A 21,177-nucleotide genomic window follows, 5' to 3' on the forward strand; every position below is an offset into this window, starting at 1 on the left:
ATATTAACCATTGAGCACACCAGTCAGGGCTTGTATTATTATTTATTATATTATTTTCCATACAAAAAACTGTCCCTCTACTTTTGTCCCACCGTATATATGTAACAAGTATATATGTATACATGTAAAGAAAATTTAGGAGCTGGGTAATCCAAAACTATAAAAGGAAAAGACTGGCAAATTTGCCTACTAAAACAGTTGAGTATGGCAAAAGATAACAAAGTCAAAGGAACAATAAATTAGATTTTGAAAATTGGTAAAATAATGATAAAAACATCAGTTCCTTTTGTTTCTCTTAAAGGATTCAGCTAAACCAACTACAAGGGAGTCCTGGATGACTGAGCTTCCTCCGGAATTGAAAGACTTTGGTCTTGGGCCCAGAACTTTTAAGAGAAGAACCAATGTCAAATCTGGAGATCGATCAGTGTGGACAGATACTCCAGCTGACAGGGAAAGGAAAGCCAAGGTGAAAGTGGTTGTTCATGTATTTCTGTCCATGTTGACTCTATTTTAAAAAGGCGTAAGGCAGAATTATTTAACGGTACTATTTCGAAAATTATGATTCCGAAGGGAAAATACAGATTTCCCCTTGAAGGAAAGTTGGAAGGAAGGAATGTGACACCATTTGCTTACCATTTCCCAATAAATTGTATCATTTAAATCTCTAGAAAACTCTGAGACATGGGTTTATTGACTTAATTTTATAGGAGAAACTAACCTTTATGAGGTCAGTGTTTCTGGGATTACAATGCTGGTAAGTGATGAATATAATTCCATTCTAGACGTTTCTAACTCCAAGTTCTTAGAGTTAGAAACTCCAAAACTGGTCCTTATACAGCATCAAACTATTTCCATTACAAGGTATCTTTTAAAATATCTTGGGGGGAAAAACAAAGCCACAGATTAACCTAGATAAATTATGCATAAAGACTCTTTTTACTATCAAGATAGGCAAGAAGCACTTGCATTAATAGTGCTAAATACAACAAAATAAACAGAAAAAACCAAGCTCATGGATATAGAGAACAGATTGGTGGTTGCTTGAGGTAGGGGGCGGAAAAATGGGTGAAGGGGTCAAAGGTACCGATTTCCAGTTATAAAACGAGTCAGTTCTGGAGATGTAAGGTACAGCATGGTGACTATAGTTAATAATACTCTGCTGCATATTTGAAAGTAGTTGGGAGACTGGATCTTGAAAGTTCTCATCACAAGGGGAAAAAAATTTGTAACTGTATAGTGACGGATGTTAACTAGATTTATTGTGGAGATCATTTTGCAATATATGCAAATATCGAATCATTACATTATACACCTGAAACTAATATAATGTTATGTCAATTATACCTCAATAAAAAAGAAGCACTTTTATCAATACAATAAATAATGTACAAAATATATACCCAAAGAAGTATGCATAAAATACATCATTATCTTACATTTTTCTTTTCTTGAATCTTTTCTCTTTATTATGAAATACTCCATTGTAAATTAGGAGTTGAAACAACATCCTCCTTAAATTTACTTCATCCAAAGGTTTTAATTCCCTTAAGCTATCCATTCAAATCTTAAATATTCTACTAATTAGCACCTTATAATTATAGCTTTATCCGTTCTGACTTAAACAGTTGCACACTTAGTTCATTCCCCTCACTCTGTTTATCTTGTTCATTAGTACCTAGACTTATGAGGATTCCTATTTTCATTCTGTAACTATAAATTGTGTTATAGTGTAATTATAAATTGGTTGTGAAATAGTGTTATTCTTAAAATGTGAATAATATGTTGAAATCTCAACATTTTAGCACCCTACCCTGAATATGTGGCAGCATCATAAGTTCTATATTTGCCCTGAAGATTAAAGGGAATCTGAGAGTTATAATAGAAAGGTGAGGTGCACCAACACACATGGGGGCAGAAGAGGCAGCAAAAGATGTGGTGTAGACGTGAGCGACACCTTTGAATGACTGCTCCTGGAAGGCCCATCTGATGTTTCTTACCTGGTCTCTTATAAAAATAATGTTGGTGTTTTTCTAATTTAGCCTTTATTATTGTCTCCAAAATACAATTAATTCCCTCGCTTACATGGACTTTTTACTTGTGCCTACATTTATTTATGCACTTTTCTGTCCTTCTGTTCCTCATTGTAGATTAATAGTTGTCTAGCCTACAGCCAGATATGCAGGGCGTCTTCAGAGGAAAATATCACAGGAAAATGGAGTCAATAGAAACTAGGCAATACAATCTGAACATAAGTGATTGTAGGCCTAATGACTTGAGTTGTTTAGATCTGGTCATTCTTTTCAGGGCTGAAGATGAATTGTTCTGTGTTTACAGTGGACTATTAAAGGAATATAATACCCTTTAAACTTTATGTGGTACTATATTATAGCAGATAGTACCACAGAATTATATATATTTGTGGAACAAACTATATATTATCACAGAGCTATTTGTTTTCTGATATTTTTGATCCTGTGTAAAGTTCATGACCAATTTTTTATTTTTGTAACAGATCTTAGTCCTTTCCTTTTTTTAAGCTTCCTTTTTAATAGGTTCTCTTTACTTCATCTTTTTTATATTTGATTCTGAAGCATACATCTCCCATATCACATTCACTTAACTGACATTAACTAAAAGAAGTGAAATTGCTCCTTAGGAAGAAGTGGAAGGGTGATGCATAAGTTAATTAAATAAGATCTGTTATATTCTCACCTCCCAGTCTTGACTATATCTATTAACTCTTAAATGGTCAGGTTTTTATATCCATCTATCGTAACATCATTTTTTTCTGAATATTTATAATTAGAAGTATATGTTTTATGGGAAATGTTTTATGGAAAAGTAAGAATTGAACTATTTCTGTGTTTTTAACGTACTTTATTAAATAAAATGTTGTTTTAGTCCATTGATAAGATAAATATTGTATAAGAGCCTCATTGGTTTTCTTAAGCAAATAGCAGCAGCATAAAAGTATGTTTGAAAAAATGGTTTTTAATTGTGTTTTTTTCTAACTAAAATTTGTTTGAAATTTATCTAAGTACAAACTTTATTTTTGTGTGTGTGCTATGATAAATGGTTGTTCTTTTTCTTAATTTTGAATTCCAGTTGTTCATTGCTGGTGTATTTTGTATATTGGCCTTGTGTCCTACAGCTTTGCTGTACTTGCTTATTAATTCCAAGAGTTTTTCTGTTGATTGCTTGGGGTTCTCTACCTAGATGGTTTGTCATCTGTGGATATAGTTTTATTTTTCTTTTCCAGTCTGTACACCTTTTATTTTTTTTAATTTGTTTTCTCAAAAGTGATTTTCCAAGTTTTGAAAATATAATACAGGATTTCTTTTTAAACCTTATTTTATCTTTTACATTTCATCATTGTCAGACTCATGTCTGAGTTCAGGAAATAGGTGATTCTTCCAGTTAGTTGATAGAGTTGTGGTGTGTGTTTTTTTGTTTGTTTGTTTGTTTTTTCTTGTTTTCAGGAAAATCTTAGAATACTAACAGACCTCTTATCGAGTATATTAACATTTCTAATGGAAAGAGGTTCAACAAGCCTTGCTTAGTTTAATCTCTAATTATTCAATCTGAGTAAAAATAGTAGTATTTCTTTTTTACTTTCTCTTAATTATATGGTTCAGTAATGTGTTATCTGTGTTCATTCCTCAGGAGACAAAAGAAGCAAGGAAGTCATTCAGTAAGAAGGATGAAGAACATATATTGTCAGGAAGGGAAAAGAGATTGGCTGAGCAGGTGTCCTCATACAATGTAAGTCAGAAAAAATATATAACCTTTAACTTTTTTTCTGTATTTTAATGCTCCTCGTTTTTTCTTTTGCTTGTTTCTCTTTCTTTTACATGTCTAAACTCTGTTGTATATATATTTATGTAAAATCCTTTTTGTAATATTCTTAGTTAATTTTTTTACTTAAGTCATATACACTGAGTGGCCAGATTATTATGATCTCTGAACACATAATAATCTGGCCACTCAGTGTATATCCTATATAATAAAAGGCTAATATGCAAATTGTCCCCTCGACCAGGAGTTCGACCAGCAGGCAGGCCGACCAACCACCCATGTCCCCTCCCCCGGCCAGGCTGGCCAGACCCCACCCATGCACGAATTCATGCACCGGGCCTCTAACACACACACACACACACACACACACACACACACACACACACACACTGAATGGCCAGATTATTATGCGTTCAGAGATCATAATAATCTGGCCACTCAGTGTATAAGAAATTTAATTCCTAGAGATCAGTAGCACGTGATCAGGAAGTAAGAGCCCTACTAACTCCTAGAGAACTTCAATTCATATATTTTTTTAATTATAAGCAGATTTAGAATGTTTTATGCAAAGATTTAAATATGGAAGAAAAATATGGTTCAATCTAAATTTGTAAACTGAATGGTCAGGATTCATTTGGCATATCATCATTGTGTTACATTCTCTTACTTGAGAGAAGAAAGAAAAATGGTGTTCCAGCTCAAAGAATAAATGTTAGTCACTTAACCCATTGGCCCTGAAAGGTGTTCAGGAAAATTACCTTCTGTTTCTAAGATATTAGTTAACAATAAGTCCCATAAACATTAAAAATATAATGAGAATGATTTATTGGACAATATGTAGACAGTGAAGCACACATGAAACCTTTTAGGAAACTGACCAATAACTTAACTGCCATGGAACATTTATGAAAACTGATGAGCTCAAAAGTCATTGTCTCAACAAAATTGAAAGTCACAATCATTCAAGCCATCTTCTCTGACCACACAGAATTTAAGTTAAAATTCAAATAATTTAAAAGTCTTATACAACAATAAATTAGAAAAATTCAAAATTTAAACTTTGCATCAAAAAAGACATGATTCATGGAATTTAGAAAATACCTAAACCTGAAAGATATAAAAATACAAATATGTGGGATGCAATATAAAGTGGTACTTTTGGCCAAAATTTATAGCCATACTGAGTTATGTTAGAAAAGAAGAATAGCTGAAAATCCACAAGCTATGCCATTTTCCAAATGGGCATTTTTATAAAACTAAACATACACCTACCCTTTGATCCTGCAACTCCATCCTGGGCATTTATCTAAGATGAAAACATGTCCAAATGAAGACTCGAACATGCTTTAATTCATAGTAACTTCAAGAAAAGACTTACACAGAATATTCACAGACATCCTATCTAATAAAAGAGTAATATACAGATTGACCATCACTCCAGCACACAGGATGGCTGCCTCCATGTGGTCAAAGATCCTGCCCCCATGTAGACACAAGATGGCCAGCAAGGGAGGGCAGTTGGGAGGGACCAGGCCTGCAAGGGAGGGCAGTTGGGATGGACCAGGCCTGCAAGGGAGGGCAGGTGGGGGCGATCAAGCCTGCAGGGGAGGGCAGTTAGGGGTGACCAAGCCGGCAGAGGAGGGAAGTTGGGGACGACCAGGCCTGCAGGGAAAGGCAGTTGGGAGGGACCCAGGCCTGCAGGGGAGAGCAGTTGGGGGGGGCAGGCCTGCAGGGGAGGGCAGTTAGGGGTGACCAGGCCTGCAGGGGAGGGCAGTTAGGGGTGACCAGGCTTGCAGGGGAGGGCAGTGGGGGTAACCAGGCCTGCAGGGGAGGGCAGTTAGGGGTGACCAGGCCTGCAGGGGAGGGCAGTTAGGGGTGACCAGGCCTGCAGGGGAGGGCAGTTAGGGGCAAACTGGCTGGCAGGGGAGCAGTTAGGCATCAATCAGGCTGGCAGGGGAGTGGTTAGGGCAGCCGTGGGCAAACTACGGCCTGCGGGCCGAATCCGGCCCGTTCGGCTGTCTATCCGGCCCGCGGAGCCGAAAGAGCGGAGGATTCTCTTGCTCTCCCCTCCGCTCCTTTACTTTAAATTTATATTAGTTCACACAAACACTCCATCCATGCTTTTGTTCCGGCCCTCCGGTCCAGTTTAAGAACCCATTGTGGCCCTCGAGTCAAAAAGTTTGCCCACCCCTGGGTTAGGGGGTGATCAGGCTGGCAGGCGGAAGCAGTTAGGGGCAATCAGGAAGGAAGGCAGGCGAGCAGTTGGGAGCCAGCAGTCCTGGATTGTGAGAGGGATGTCCAACTGCCCATTTAGGCCTGATCCCACCGGGCAGTCGGCCATCCCTCAAGGGGTCCCAGATTGGAGAGGGTGCAGGCTGGGCTGAGGGCACCCCCCCCCCCCCCGTGCACGAATTTCGTGCACCAGGCCTCTAGTGTTATTCACAATAGCTAAATTTGTGAGTAGCCCAGGTGCCCATCAAAGAGAAAGAAAAACCAAACTGTATACAATGAAATACTACAAAAAAAGGAACAAATTATAAATAAATGTGACAATGTGGTTAAATCTCAAAGTCCTTGTGCTGAGTGAAAAATGACTTCCTACACAAGTCCATACTCAATGATTCTATTTATATGAAGTTCTACAACAAGCAAAATGAATCTATGGTGGAAAAAAACACACAATAGTGGTTGTTGGAGTGGAAATGTGTGACTGAGTAAAAAGGAGCAGATGGAGCTTTTTGGGGTGATGGAATTGTTCCAGATCTTGATAGGAGTTTAAATTCTAAAACTTAGTAAATGTAATTTAAGATTTGTGCATTTCATTGTGTATAAACTTACCTTAAAAGAAAAGCTTGTAAACAAATATTGAACTCTAGCTAATGAAAGGGGTGTTGAAGTATTTAGGGTACATGTAGTGATGTGTGCAATTGACTTTAAAATGCATCTTAAAATTAGGGTTTTAATCTCATACTGAAATTTTGGTTACTTGTGAGATGTGCTGTTCAAAATAGTAATAGTCTTAAGACTAAACCACCTTGTAATTCTTAGTTTTGATAAATCAAGCACTATTTAAAATATTACCATTAAACAGACAAAATAAAAAGCAAACTAGAATCTTAGCATGAATTTCTCAAAAGCTACTATGACACTGTCCCATTTAACATAAATTGCCCTGGCTTTTATAAAGCTTTATAAAATGCACACTTTTGTTAAACGATTAAATCAGGTAAATCAGCAAATTAGTCTCTACATGAACTGGCTTTCAGTGTGATTTTTCGTGAATTGACTCTTTTAGGCATTTTTATTGTTTTTTTATGATTCTAGCAGTAGTTTGGTCAATGTGTGTCACAATGTGCAAATGATGCTAACCCAGACAGTACACCCAAAACAATTGATATGACAAATTTGAGACCTTGAATTGTTTGAATTGGTTATAATAGTCCAGTGGTTTGATGTATTCCCTGTCTTTATTGATACTTAATTTACTAAATTTACTAAAGCAGATGCTTCTTGACTTTCAATGGGGTTACATCACAATAAACCCATCATAAGTTGAAAATATCATTAAGTCAAATATGCATTTAATACACCTAACCTACCAAACATCACAGCTTAGCCTAGCCTACTTTAAACATGCTCAGAACACTTACATTAGCTTATAATTGGGCAAAATCATCTAACACAAAGCTTGTTTTATAATAAAGTGTTGAATATCTCACATAAAATTATGCTTATCACTTTAGCACCACTGTAAAGTTGAAAAATTGTAAATTGGAACATCATATGTTGGGAGATATCTGCATAGTGGATCAGTAAATTAAAACCTGCCATCTTGCCGAAACCGGTTTGGCTCAGTGGATAGAGCGTCGGCCTGTGGACTGAAAGGTCCCAGGTTCGATTCCAGTCAAGGGCATGTACCTTGGTTGCGGGCACATCCCCAGTGGGAGGTGTGCAGGAGGCAGCTGATCGATGTTTCTCTCTCATCGATGTTTCTGGCTCTCTATCCCTCTCCCTTCCTCTCTGTGAAATATCAATAAAATATATTTTAAAAAAAAAAAAAAAAACCTGCCATCTTTATTTCCCCATTTTTGTTGGCCTTTTGTTATCTTTGTACAGTTTGCTCATCCCGTTTCTCAGTAGGGGCTCTAGGTAAAGGAGGGCCTCTACAACTTCATTTTTCTCTCATCTCCTCCAAACTTTGTTCTCTGTTTTCTCCAGCTGTTTAAAAAATATCTCAGGCCTTCCCCTTCCAACTCTTGATAGCCTGTCTCGACACCTCCATCATCCTATATAATAAAGAGGTAATATACAAATTGACCGTCATGCCCTCGCACAAGATGGCTGGCAGGGGAGAGCAGTTGTGGCGATCAGGCCAGCAGGGGAGGGCAGTTGGGGCGATCGGGCCTGCAGGGGAGGGAGGGCAGTTGGGGGTGACCAGGCCAGCAGGGGAGGGCAGTTGGGGGTCACCAGGCCGGCAGGAGAGGGCAGTTGGGGCAATTGGGCTGGCAGGGGAGCAGTTAGGCGTCGATCAGGCTGGCAGGGGAGTAATTAGGGGGTGGTCAGGCTGGCAGGCAGAAGCGGTTAGGGGCAATCAGGCAGGCAGGCAAGTGGTTTGGGAGCCAGCAGTCCTGGATTGTGAGAGGGATGTCGGACTGCCAGTTTAGGCCCGATCCCACAGTCGGACATCCCCTGAGGGGTCCCAGATTGGAGAGGGTGCAGGCTGGGCTGAGGCACACACAGATTTTGTGCAACGGGCCTCTAGTTGTTGTATAATTAATGAATTATTTTTTCATTAAAGGAGAAAGAGGAAAATGTGGAGAAATAGTGTTGAAAGTTCAAATTTTTATAGTATTTTTTTGCATTTACATACAATTCTATTTATATTACATTATAGTTCCCCATCCTAGAATTAACCCTGCTCCACTTCTCTTGAGATTATGTTGTCATTCTCTGCCAGAAAGAATGATCTACATAGTGGGTTGCACATCTGATGGTGACCCTGAATAAGAACCTGGGTGGTTTTTAAAAGCACAGGTTGCTGTGACCTACAGTTGACAATTATCATTCACTAAATTACTGTGGTGGGGCTCAGGAATCAATTTATTTTTTAAAAATATATACTTATTGATTTTTTTAAAGAGAGAGAAATATAAATGTGAGAGTGGAACATAAATCAGCTGCCTCCTGCATGCCTCCCCCGCCCCAACCCCACCTCACCAACCCTCACTGGGGATGGAGTCTGCAACCTGGACATGTGCCCTGGCTGCGAATCGAACCAGTAACCTTTCAGTGCACGGGAGGACCCTCAACTGACTGAGCTACATCAGCCAGGACAGGAATCTTTCTGTTCAATTAATCAGGAGTGGAGACCAGTGGTCTTCAAGTGTTTCTGCTTAGTATCCCCTAAAAGAAACTTTTTACTTGACATCTAAAATTTTTCATTAAGTTTCAGTAGCTACCAAGCATGAATTTATAGCATATTATATTGCTCTATTAAATGTTTAAAGTGGAATCTACATACAATTGCAATTTAATATTTATCATTATCTATTTTTTTATTGTTTAAAGTATTACAAATAATAGTACATATGTTCCTTTTTATCATTATCTATTAAAATATATATACAAACAAGTACTTCCTTAACAGTTGTATTCTTTTTTCTCCTTGAATTCATAATTTTATTTTTCTCCTGCCATAGAATTTTATCCTAATTAAGCTTTATAATTATATCTGATAAGTCCTATTTTACTGCAACAAAAATATATATATATACATAAATTGAAATAGAAAGTTTTTTTTTAATTTTCTGTATCTGTCTTTAAATGTTTGTACTTTTTTACTTCTGGGGTAAGTTATAATTTCAGTTGATCAAAACAATGTAAACATACTGCAAATTTTGATGAATAATTATTAAGTGTAAAAAAGTAAAATGTAAATTTAATCTCTTAATGAAAGACTTTTTCCCTAGTTAGTTTCTGGTCTTTAGATGAAAGTTACTTACTACTAGAAAAACACAGATTTCAGCATCAAATGTGTTTTTTATTTGTCTTTTTTATTTTGTTTTGTTTATTAAGGAGAGAGATGAAGGAAGAGAGAGAGAGAAAGAGAGAAAAACATTGAAGTCAGAGAACCATCAAAGTGAGAGAGAAACATCGTTTGGTTGCCTCCTACAAGCCCCAACCAGGAATCAATCCTGCAGCCTGACTATGTACCCTGACCAGGAATCGAACCCGCTGTCCTTTAATGCACGGGACAAAGCTCAACTAACTAAGCCACGTCAGCCAGAGCTGTTCATTTGTTTTGGGGGTTTTATTTATTTATTATTATTATTTTTTTAAATAAATCTTTATTCAGATTATTACAATTATTTCTCCTTTTTACCCCCATAGCTCCCTTCCACCCAGTTCCCACCCCACCTCTGCCCTTACATCCCCCCCACTGTCCTCATCCATAGGTGTATGATTTTTGTCCAGTAACTTCATGAACCCCCCCATACCCCTTTCCCCCTGAGAATTATCAGTCCACTCCCTTTCTATGCCCCTGATTCTATTATATTCACCAGATTATTCTGTTCCTCAGGTTTTTAATTCACTTGATTTTTAGGTTCACTTGTTGATAGATATGTATTTGTTGTTCATAATTTTTCTCTTTACTTTTTTCTTCTTCCTCTTCTTTAAGAGTACCTTTCAGCATTTCATATAATACTGGTTTGGTGGTGATAAACTCCTTCAGCTTTTTCTTATCTGTGAAGCTCTTTATCTGCCCTTCCATTCTGAATGATAGCTTTGCTGGGTAGAGTAATCTTGGTTGTAGGTTCTTGCTATTCATCACATTGAAAATTTCTTGCCACTCCCGTCTGGCCTGCATAGTTTCTGTTGAGAAATCAGCTGACAGTCGTATGGGTGCTCCCTTGTAGGTAATTAACTGTTTTTCTCTTGCTGCTTTTAATATTCTCTCTTTGTCTTTTGCTCTTGGCATTTTAATTATGATGTGTCTTGGTGTGGTCCTCTTTGGATTCCTTTTGTTTGGGGTTCTGTGGGCTTCCTGGACTTGTAAGTCTATTTCTTTCACCAGGTGGGGGAAGTTTTCAGTCATTATTTCTTCAAATAGGTTTTCAGTATCTTGCTCTCTCTCTTCTTCTGGCACCCCCATAATTCTGATGTTGGTACGCTTGAAGTTGTCCCAGAGTCTTCTTACACTATCTTCAACTTTTTGGATTTTTTTTTTTGCTTTTTGCTTTTTCGGTTGAGTGTTTTTTGCTTCTTTGTATTTCAATTCTTTGACTTGATTTTTGTGTTCCTCTTGTCTGTTTTTGGGTCTCTGTATAATATTTTTTATTTCAGTCAGTGTATGTTTAATTTCTAGTTGGTCCTTTTTCATATCTTCGAGGGTCTCGTTATATTTATCGGCCTTTTCTAGGATATTCTTAAAAAGCCTTATAACCGTGGTTTTGAATTCTATATCCAGTCGTTTGTTTTCCTCCATTTCTTTCGTTTGTGATCTGATTCTTTGACGCCGCATTTTCATTGCTTCCCTGAGTTGGTAAGGTAGATTTGTGTGCTAGGTTTCCAATATGGCCCAGTGGGTCTGCCTCCCCAGTTAACCTGAGGTGGACACTCTTGGTGCACCCCTTTGTGGACTGTGTGTACAGCCTTGTTGTAATTAAGTCTTGATTGTTGTTGGTATCACTGGGAAGAATTGACCTCCAGGACAGTTGGCTGTAAGGATCAGCTGTGTCTATGCTGGGAGAAGTTCGGTGCTGGAGACAGCCTTATAGGATTAGACTTGCCAAATTGCAATAGCCTCTGTGCTCAGCTTGGATGGGGTGGAGTCTCAGTCTTGGCTTCCCGTCAGCCTTACCCTTGTGCGCACGTGCGCGCCTTCAGACCTCCACCTTCCCTGGCTCCTGAGTCTCCGCCTGAGAGTCCAGATTCCCCCCACAAGAGTGTGGGTCCCCAGGGGCTCGCCTGGAACCGGGGTTCAGTGCAGTCAGAACTGGGGCCCAGTGCAGTCAGGAACCTCCGACTCCCTTCCACTAGGGAAAGCCTGTGGCAACCTCTGCAGCCTTTGTGCGCACTGGCACGCGCGCGCTTTCAGTCCTCCGCCTTCCCCGGCCTCCAAGTCTCCGCCCGAGAGTCCAGACTCCCCCCACAAGAGCGTGGGTCCCCAGGGGCTCGCCTGGAACTGGGGTTCAGTGCAGTCATAACTGGGTCCCAGTGCAGTCAGGAACCTCCGACTCCCTTCCACTAGGGAAAGACTGTGGCAACCTCCGCAGCCTTTGTGCGCACTGGCACGCGCGTGCTTTCAGTCCTCTGCCTTCCCCGGCTCCGGAGTCTCCGCCCGAGAGTCCAGACTCCCCCCGTAAGAGCGTGGGTCCCCAGGGGCTCGCCCGGAACTGGGTTCAGTGCAGTCAGAACTGGGGTTCAGTGCGGTCGGGGGCTTTCTTCCCCCTTCCGCCAGAGAAAGTCAGCCAGGCTCTCAGCCACCCTTCCTCTCTGCACGCACAAAGACCCTTTGCCGTACTTCCAATTCTCTGTGAGCTTTTCTCTTTCCTTCTACTTGTAGAATTTTCACTCAGCCAGCTTTCCTGTGGTTCTGGATGGTGTCCGTTCTGTCTTTTAGTTGTAGTTTTGAAATTGTTGTGCGAGGCAGCAGTTTAGGTGCTTACCTATGCCGCCATCTTGGTTTTTCCTATTTATTATTTTTTAAAGTATATTTTTATTGACTTAAAAGAGGAAAGAAGAGGGAGAGAGAGCTAGAGATATCAATGATGAGAGAGAATCATTGATCGCTGCCTCCTGCACACCCCACACTGAGGAAGAAGCCCACACACAACCTGGGCACCTGCCCTGACCTGGAATGGAACTGTGACCTCCTGATTCATAGGTCAATGCTCAACCATTATGCCACCCCAGCCAGGCCAACTTCAATTTTATTTTTCACATTGATTCCATTAGTTTATTTTCTCATTCTCTCTTTCCAAATCTGTATAATGGGAATTTACATTTTATTTACAGAGATATCATGAGGATTACAATATAGTAAATTCTCAGTAAATCTAGCACTTAATATTTATTGGGAGATTCTTATGTGCCCAACACTGTACTAAATCCTTTGTATTCTTTAGATCATTTAACTCCTCTCTCACCCAAATATTTTTAAATTATTACTATTACTAGAGGCCCGGTGCATGACATTCGTGCACATGGGGGGCAGGGCGTTCCTCAGCCTGGCCTGTGCTATGTCGCAGTCCAGGATCCCTCTCGCAGTCCATGACCCATTGCTCCTTACTGCCCACCTGCAGTGGAGGCTGGAGAGGCTCCCACCACCGCCGCTGTGCCATGAGCCTGGCTTCTGGCTGAGTGGCAGGGGCCCACTGACCACCAGGGGGCAGCTTCTGTGTTGAGCGTCTGCCCCCTGGTAGTCAGTGCATGTCATAGCAACTAGTCCTTCCGCCATTTGGTCGATTTGCATATTAGCCTTTTATTATATAGGACTAGAGGCCCGTTGCACGATATTCGTGCAAGAATAGGCCTTCCTTCCCCTGGCTTCACTCCCAGCCGCCCAGGAGCCGGCAAGTCCCCACTCCCTGGCCGCCCAGAGCCGGCAAGCCCCCGCTCCCTGGCTGCCTGGGAGCCAGCACCTCCTCGCTCCCGGGCCGCCCGGAGCCGGCAAGTCCTCGCTTCTGTCTGAAGCACCACTACAGTAGCTCCCTCCGCCGCCTCCCTTCCCCTGATAGCAGGCTTCGCTCTGCTCTGCTCCATGCCTGCATATGCAAATTAACCTCCATCTTTGTTGGGTTACTTTGCATACCCACTCTGATTGGCTGTGGGTGTAGCGGAGTGATGGTTAATTTGCATGTTTCTCTTTTATTAGGTAAGATTACTGCCATTTTACAGCTGAGACATTGAGGGCTTAAATTACTTGCCTAAGGTCATCAGTGTTGAAAACAGCAGGACCATCATTGCAACCCAGATTTTCTGAATTCAGAACTTAAGTTATTAGCTGTTTCTCCATGCTATACATATTGATAACCTTTTTTTTTTTAGCATCATTTGAATTTTTTACCTATTTTATTAAAAATAAAGAACTCCGTGGTTGAGCATTGACCTATGAACCAGGAGGTCACGGTTCGATTCCAGGTCAGGGCTCATGCCCAGGTTGCAGGCTCGATCCCCAGTGTGGGGCATGTAGGAGGTAGCCGATCAGTGATTCTCTCTCATCTTTGATGTTTCTATCTCTCTCTTCCTTTCCCTTCCTCTCTGAAATGGGAGGGAGGGAGAGAGAGAGGGAGGGAGGGAGGACTGGAAAGTACTTGAATTACAAATCAATTTGTTTCTAAAGACTTGACCAAGATTTATTTATGAAATGAGAAGGATTGAGAGAATGGAAATAGTGCTAACTTAAATATTTATTAATACAGCATCTTTTGTATATTCTGCTAAAGACTTATAGCTCCAAATTGGGCTCATTTATTTATAGGAAATAACTATCACATAACCTAATTGAAAAAGTCAGTCTGGTTGTCAAATCAGCCAAGTCAGACTTACTTTCTGCCAGAAAGTCTGACTTCATTTTTCCACTCAAATAGATGTGTTTATGATCATTTCTGTACCACTTCTGAATTCTAAAGTAAGTAGGTAGGTGCCATGAGTTTGTCTTCTGCATGAAATAAGATGCTGCCACCTTTAACATTTCTTACCAGTGCCTTGTTATTTTGCTTCCACTGGGCTGTCCTCATGTGAATCTTTGCTCTCAAGTACATTCTTTGACAGTGCAGGGCCTGGAAGAGATGAGGTATGTTAAGCAAAAATTTCCCTTTCTTTCATGGCCCCACTCTTCAGTATATCTGAACTCAGAACATTCCAGTAAGAGCCAAAACACCCATTTCAAAAGGACATTACACTCCTGAGAGAAATATGTTTAAGACAAAAAGGACACAAAGCCCTTCCTTGATTAGAGGAAGTTTCATTCATACTAGTATTTCAGATTTTTTTTTTTTTGATGCCCTAAAGACTTGCTTTCTTACACAGTATTCTGTAGTAAGATTCTGAAAGGCCTCACCTTTGTTAAGTGGGAAGAGGCTATGACAAAAGGGGAGACATTCTTACAAGATGCATTATTGGGCAAATTAATTTTAAGTAAGCCTCCATGAAGAAGTTGAGAGTCATGGGTGGATAACCTTAATATTATTCATGCCTTCATACCCATGGAATCCACTCTGTGTAGCCCCCAGGGACACATGTATCCCACTTTGAAAGCTTCTAATCTGTATTACTTGTATCTATTCCTGCATCCCATTCCCTGCTTCTTCCATCCAGGCTATTCTGTCTTTTACTTTATTCACTACTGAAAGGTTTAAAATGAATCTCTAACTTATGAAACCAATTGCCTTTGCTCAGACCTCATCTCACTATATATATATATATATATATCTTAAAATATGAACACCTGCCCCAACTAAGAAGGAAGAAAATGAGGGAGGTAAGAGAAAGAACAAAACTGAAAGGAACAAAAATTCTCTTGTGTAGGGAATAGGCCTTGGATTGTGTCACCTCTGCACTTATTGTTCTGGTTCACCCTTATTTTTGCTTCAGCTGGCAGTGCCCTTCCCTTCCTAGGCACTCATGTAGGCTTCACAGACCAGCACATCCATAAAGCTTTAACCAGGCTGCCACGTGAGAATAGAATTGCTCTTTCTTTCTCACCCTTGTACTTATGTGGACTCCAGTTTTGATACATCACACAATGCTTTTCTCTTTTATTATTTAAACATTTGTTTCCTTTCTGTCTTGCTCTTTATTTGTGTATGGCATGTAGTTAGTAGATGTCTTCATTTTGGTTTAATTGAATTAGCCTCTGATACATATTTTCTTCATAGATGCTGTCTTGGATTTGGAAAAACCTGTTGGGGTTTATAAATAGCCCTCTGAATGTTCACCATTACTACTTAAATGTTTTGTTTCACTATCATATTCTGTCAATAATCTATACAAACTAAGATTTTTATTTCTACTCTTCTGACTTTCCCCAGGAATCGAAAAGATCAGAATCTCTTATGGACATTCATCAAAAAAAACTAAAGAATAAGGCTGCTGAAGATAAAAATAAGCCCCAAGAAAGAATACCATTTGACCGTGATAAGGATCTCAAGGTGCATCGATTTGATGAAGCTCAGAAAAAAGCCCTAATAAGAAAATCTAGAGAACTAAACACCAGATTTTCACATGGCAAAGGCAGTATGTTTTTATAAGTAAGTATATTTAAGTGAGGTATATTTTTATATCAATAAATTTGAACTTCTTAAATTTAACAAAAAAATTTTTTTAATCCTCAACCAATTACATTTTTCTATTGGTTTTTAGAGAGAGTGAAAGGGAGGGGGAGAGACAGAAAGAGAGGATTATTGATGTGAGAGAGACACATCCATCAGTTTCCTCCCATATGCACTCCAACCAGGGCTGGGGACCGAGCCTGCAACCGAGGTACATACCCTTGACCAGAATTGAACCTGGAACCCTTCATTCTGCAGGCCGTCGATCTATCCACTGAGTCACACTGTCCAGGGCTAAAAATAAATTTTGCTTATAAATAATTATGTATAAAAATCTATTTCCTTTAATAGTAAAATAAATTCTAAATCTGCAAATCTTTTTTTATAAGTAAACTGGTTTTTAAAAAAATTCAGCTCTTGTGGGCTTATAAATGTTGTTCATGGAAAAGTAGCCTTGTTCTCATAATAACTAACAGGGCATTGCTACTTAAAATTCTGTAATAAAAGTTTAGTTTATGAAAAAATGGAAAGGAGGGTGTAAGGGATGAAGAAAGGAGGTTTATTAGTATTTTTTTTAATACATGTCTTTATTGATTTCAAGGAGGGAGAGAGAGGGAGAGAAAGAAACATCAATGATGAGAGAGAATCATTGATTGGTTGCCTCCTGCACACTCCCTACTGGGGATTGAGTTCTCAACCCAGGCATGTGCCCTGACCAGAAATCAAACTGACTTCTGGTTCATAGGTCTATGCTCAACCACTGAGCCACACTGGCTGGGCACTAGTAATCTTTTGATGTCAAATAAGATCACAATTAGAATAATGTTCATTGCTTTTAAAGGATCTCAATAAAGTAAGGTTCAAAACCATTACATCATTCATTTATAGTCCAAACTGACAAGGGTTCATAAAGGTGACTAAAAATTACATAAAAACTAACGTTGCTTCTTAAAAACCTTTATGGTTTTTTTTAATTGTATGAAACCTGCATTGATATTAAAATGTGCTTTAAGGGAAAATAAAGTTAGAAATATTTTCCAACTTACTGAATTTTCTTATTCTTACTTCAGGGGGATTTCCCTGTACAATGAAGAAAAGTTGAAGAATACCTTTTTATTGTCTGTCTACCTTTATTCTTTCATTTTAGGTTTCTTAAGATTAGAGATTTTTAAAAACCATACAAACTCACCTTGTTCTGTGCATCCTTTAGGGTCTAGAGAAAACATAAAATTGGTGTTTCTTATGTAGAATAGAATTTTATGTGTCTTTGACTTCTGAGAAAATGTGGGCTTTTCTTCAATTAATTATTCTGGGGATTCCCCCCGCCATGCCCTAATTTTTATGATGGCTCACAAGTATCCTCTCAGGCCTGGTCAGGACTGTCCACTGAATCTCTACCATAGCCTGGACCTCTTCATCGGGTATCACTAACCAGCCCTGGAGCAAGTGTTCTGGGTCCTTACAGTTAATCCAGGAATTTGAAATTGTTTGGATATTCCCTTTCAACTGCAGCCAGTGAATACACATTTGCTTGAAAATAGAAGATACGGAGGTTTGACTGCTTCGTTAACAGTTTGCTTGTTTGGGCACTCTGGGCTTTTTATTTGTTTGGGTTTTTTGGTGTGTTTGTTTCTAAGTCAAAAAGAGGAATATCTGTGTTATCTCATGTACTAAGGAAAAATTTTCTTAAACTTTAATAAATATTTCTAGGGGAGGCAATCTGAGGAACAAGACATGTCATTGGCCCTGGCTGGGTAGCTCAGTTGGTTAGAATGTTGTCCCAATATGCCAAGGTTTTGGTTCGATCCCTGGTCAGGACATAAAGAAGAATCAACCAATGAAAGCCTCAACAAGTGGAACAACTAATTGATGTTTTCTCTTCTCTCCTCTTTTATCCTCTCATCTTCTCTTCTCTCTCTCTCTCTCCCCCCCTCCCTCCCTCCCTTCTCCCTTCTTCCCTCCCTCTCTTTCTTATATTAATAAAATAAAATTAAAAAGACATTCCATTAACCATGAGCAGTGTGAAGTCTAAAACTCAGCTCTTTGATCTCAACCAAAGCTTTCTAAGTCTACAAACTCTGCTTTGAGATGATCTCACTTTACCCATTTATAATTAACATATTTTTATCTAATTTATTGGGGACAGATCTTTTACATCAATCACAAATAGCCTTTTTTTAAAATGAAACTCTGTAATCATAACCACCCTAATGAAGCATTATAAATTTGTAATGCTTTAAGTACTGCCTCTTTAAATGTTAAATAGAAAATTCTAAATAGTTCTGTAAGTTATATTTTCTTATAGATTAGTCCTAACTGTTCTGCTAGTTCTGTGTTCTTTTTTTTTTTTGATAAAGCACAAGGTTTTAATGGGAAAAGCTTCTGATTCCTAGTTCATTTAGGCTTTATTGAAAAAGTATGTAAACCATTCAAAAAAGGCTACACATTATTATTTTAATCATAGTAGTACAACGATATTTTCCAATGATACTTTCTGTGTAAACTGTAGCTTACTCAAGAGGGTTGCTATTGAAAAATGAATTATTCTCCTAAGCAAATTTATGAAAAGGCTTCTTTTCTAAACAGATTGAACAGAGCTACTTTTTGACTAAAGATGTCATTTTAGTGGGTGGTATTGTCTAAATACAAAGCTTGTGCAAGAGCATCCATTGCTTTCATTTAATTTTGTTATAATTTTTTTTTTCTCTATGAAAGGAAGAAATGTTATCTATTTTCTCATCCTTCTATAAATTCCTAACTTATATTTTTTGGAAATGTGGCATTTTTAAAGTAAAAATGTCATCTTTGGATACTTATTTTTGCTTTGCTCTCATCCTGATGGGGATAGAAATATTTCTGTATTACATTTTTACTATTTATTTCTTCCCTCACCCTTGGAGTGTCCATGACCTTCGCAAAAGGGGGAAAGCTTCTTCTTTCTATGACTTACCACCTCACTGCTGCCTCGGATCCAATGCCCCTTCATGCCACCCTGCGTCCAGTTTTAATAAAATGTCAGGCCGGAGGTCATTTGCCTCATGGAGAGACTAAACCCAGTACAGCAGCAACACTGACATTAGAAGAGCAGAGTAACTGTTTGCACAGAATGGAAAGGTAGTCATTTCATCTGCTCTTCAGGCTGTAAATGGCATTATTAAATCGAGTCTCCTGTCCATCTGGTAGAACATTGAGACTGTTGACATTTTCTAATAAGAACTTTTTAATGTCCTACACTTCTTGGCCAAGTTTTATAGAACTGTAACCTCTTTTGAAACTTAAAAATGAAGGAGATAAAGAACAACACTAAGTTAAAAAGTGAAGCAGCTACTTGACATTCTTTACTGTTGAAGGTGACATTTAAGTTCATTGTACCTGAAATTATATGATTTTGTCCACTTCTCTAAATTGTCATCTGAAATAAATGTAGATGTTTCAAAGAGTAACCATATTACTGATAAATAAAGGGTGGCTTTTGCAATTGGGGGAATTGGTGGAGGGGGCAAAAGATGAGAAATGCTGGTTAAATCCATAATAAGACTGTTTTATCAAATAAATTAAATCCTTTTTATATTGGGTAAAATGTAATAAATTAATCCCTGCTCTCAAAAAAAAAAAAAAATGGCCATATCTTAACTAAGCGTTTTTAATCTTATTTGGATGTAGGAGCCACTTGACATTTAATCACTTGAACATTTAATGATTCTTTGAATTAATTTTTTTGAGAAGTGAGGTTGAAATTAACATGGTATTGAGGCTTACATGCTCCAGAATAGATAAATGATTATTATATAAATTATTTGTTTCTTATATAGGGTGGATAATGTTAATGTTATTACTCAGATATGTATGATCATGGGAGATAATTTTACAAAAGCCCTTATCACTTCTCTTTTCACTTTTTTTATGATAATGTTAGTGAAAAAATTCTCTGTTGAGTTATATACCTAAGAGAAAGGATTAACATGGAGGGAAGTGGTTAGAGGTCATACCTATGTAGCATCAAAGCCTCGTCTTCTTTTTCAGAATATTAATTTATTTCCCTTTGACTTTTGATGCCACCATGTGATTTTAGTCTGCAGTTACAAAAGGTCATGCTTTTCCTGTTACAGGAGAGGTATATTTTTTTGCAGCTTAAAAAATCAATTGTGACTAGAGTGTGTACAAAATTAAAAAACTATACACTGCTCCTTTCAATTTTTTCATTTTGAACTTTACAATTAAAAGACTTTTTAGAAAAGAATTTCTGAGGTATAATTTTTATGTATAAATAAAGTTTCATCTGTATCTGAGAAGTTGTGGTCTTTTATTTTTGTTTTGTGTATTATTAGCTTATCGCAAACAGGCAATACTGGTAAAGAGAATATCCTGTAAAGATCATTCTGTTCAACCCCAGGTCACTGTGGGCTACTGTGAAAAGAAGTATTTCACCCCAACTTACTTGCCAGGTTTTCCTTATCCCGATATAACTGCCTATTTATTTAGAAATACAAGACAAGACAGACAAATGCTCTGAAAAGCACCATGGCACGAGGGGCTGCACTGGGTTATAACCCAGGTTCCATTGTTGTACATGTCATAGAGTTACCTAACTGTTGGTGGGTTTTACTGGATTGGTTGATTATGAGCTTTTTTCTCTCTGTACTTCCTAAATTCTTTCATGTGTTTTTCTATAATTGGGGATGGGGGGGGGGGTGCAGGCATTAACCCTTTTCTTAAGTCCTAATTTTTTGTTATATAGGGTCAGAGTTAGAAACTGAACTATGAAGGAGACTACTGAATAAGTGACGAAAGATTTTTCAGGGTGGTTTTTCTGTATTTTAGTTGTATTTCCAGTTTGGTACTGGGAGCGTGTCAGTGTAGCTTCCACTGCCATTTTGAAATCCTGTATATAACTTTTGATGGTTTTTATCTTTTGAGATAACAGCTACAGGCAACACATTTTGCTGAACTCAGCTAAGAATACATAATACTATACCTCATTCACACTACACACTTAAGAAAGTAATTTGTTAACCTAAGGTTGCTACTTTTTTATAACAGATATGATTAATTTGATATTAGCCAGAAAATCTAAAAATTGTGGCCATTCTTCAGTTTTCACTTGAAC

General features: G+C 38.5%; 1 protein-coding gene across 7 annotated transcripts in view; it reads left to right on the plus strand.

The window, feature by feature from the left end:
- Window positions 1–21,177, plus strand: part of GPALPP1 (GPALPP motifs containing 1) — a 37,800-nt gene that overhangs the window by 14,027 nt on the left and 2,596 nt on the right. For 3 of the 7 annotated variants that reach the window (XM_080661753.1, XM_080661757.1, XM_080661758.1), the window contains 4 exons: window positions 302–466; window positions 3,664–3,762; window positions 15,831–16,049; window positions 17,141–20,362. In XM_080661753.1, coding sequence (XP_080517879.1) covers window positions 302–466; window positions 3,664–3,762; window positions 15,831–16,049 — 483 coding nt within the window. In that variant the 3' untranslated portion in view covers window positions 17,141–20,362. Of the gene's footprint in view, window positions 1–301; window positions 467–3,663; window positions 3,763–15,830; window positions 16,050–16,161; window positions 17,114–17,140; window positions 20,363–21,177 lie in introns of those variants that run through there. The other 4 variants (XM_080661754.1, XM_080661759.1, XM_080661756.1 and 1 more) reach the window with 3 other exon arrangements.

This window comes from Plecotus auritus (assembly GCF_963455305.1).
Source record: "Plecotus auritus genome assembly, chromosome: 3".
NCBI classification, from domain to species: Eukaryota; Metazoa; Chordata; class Mammalia; order Chiroptera; family Vespertilionidae; genus Plecotus; species Plecotus auritus.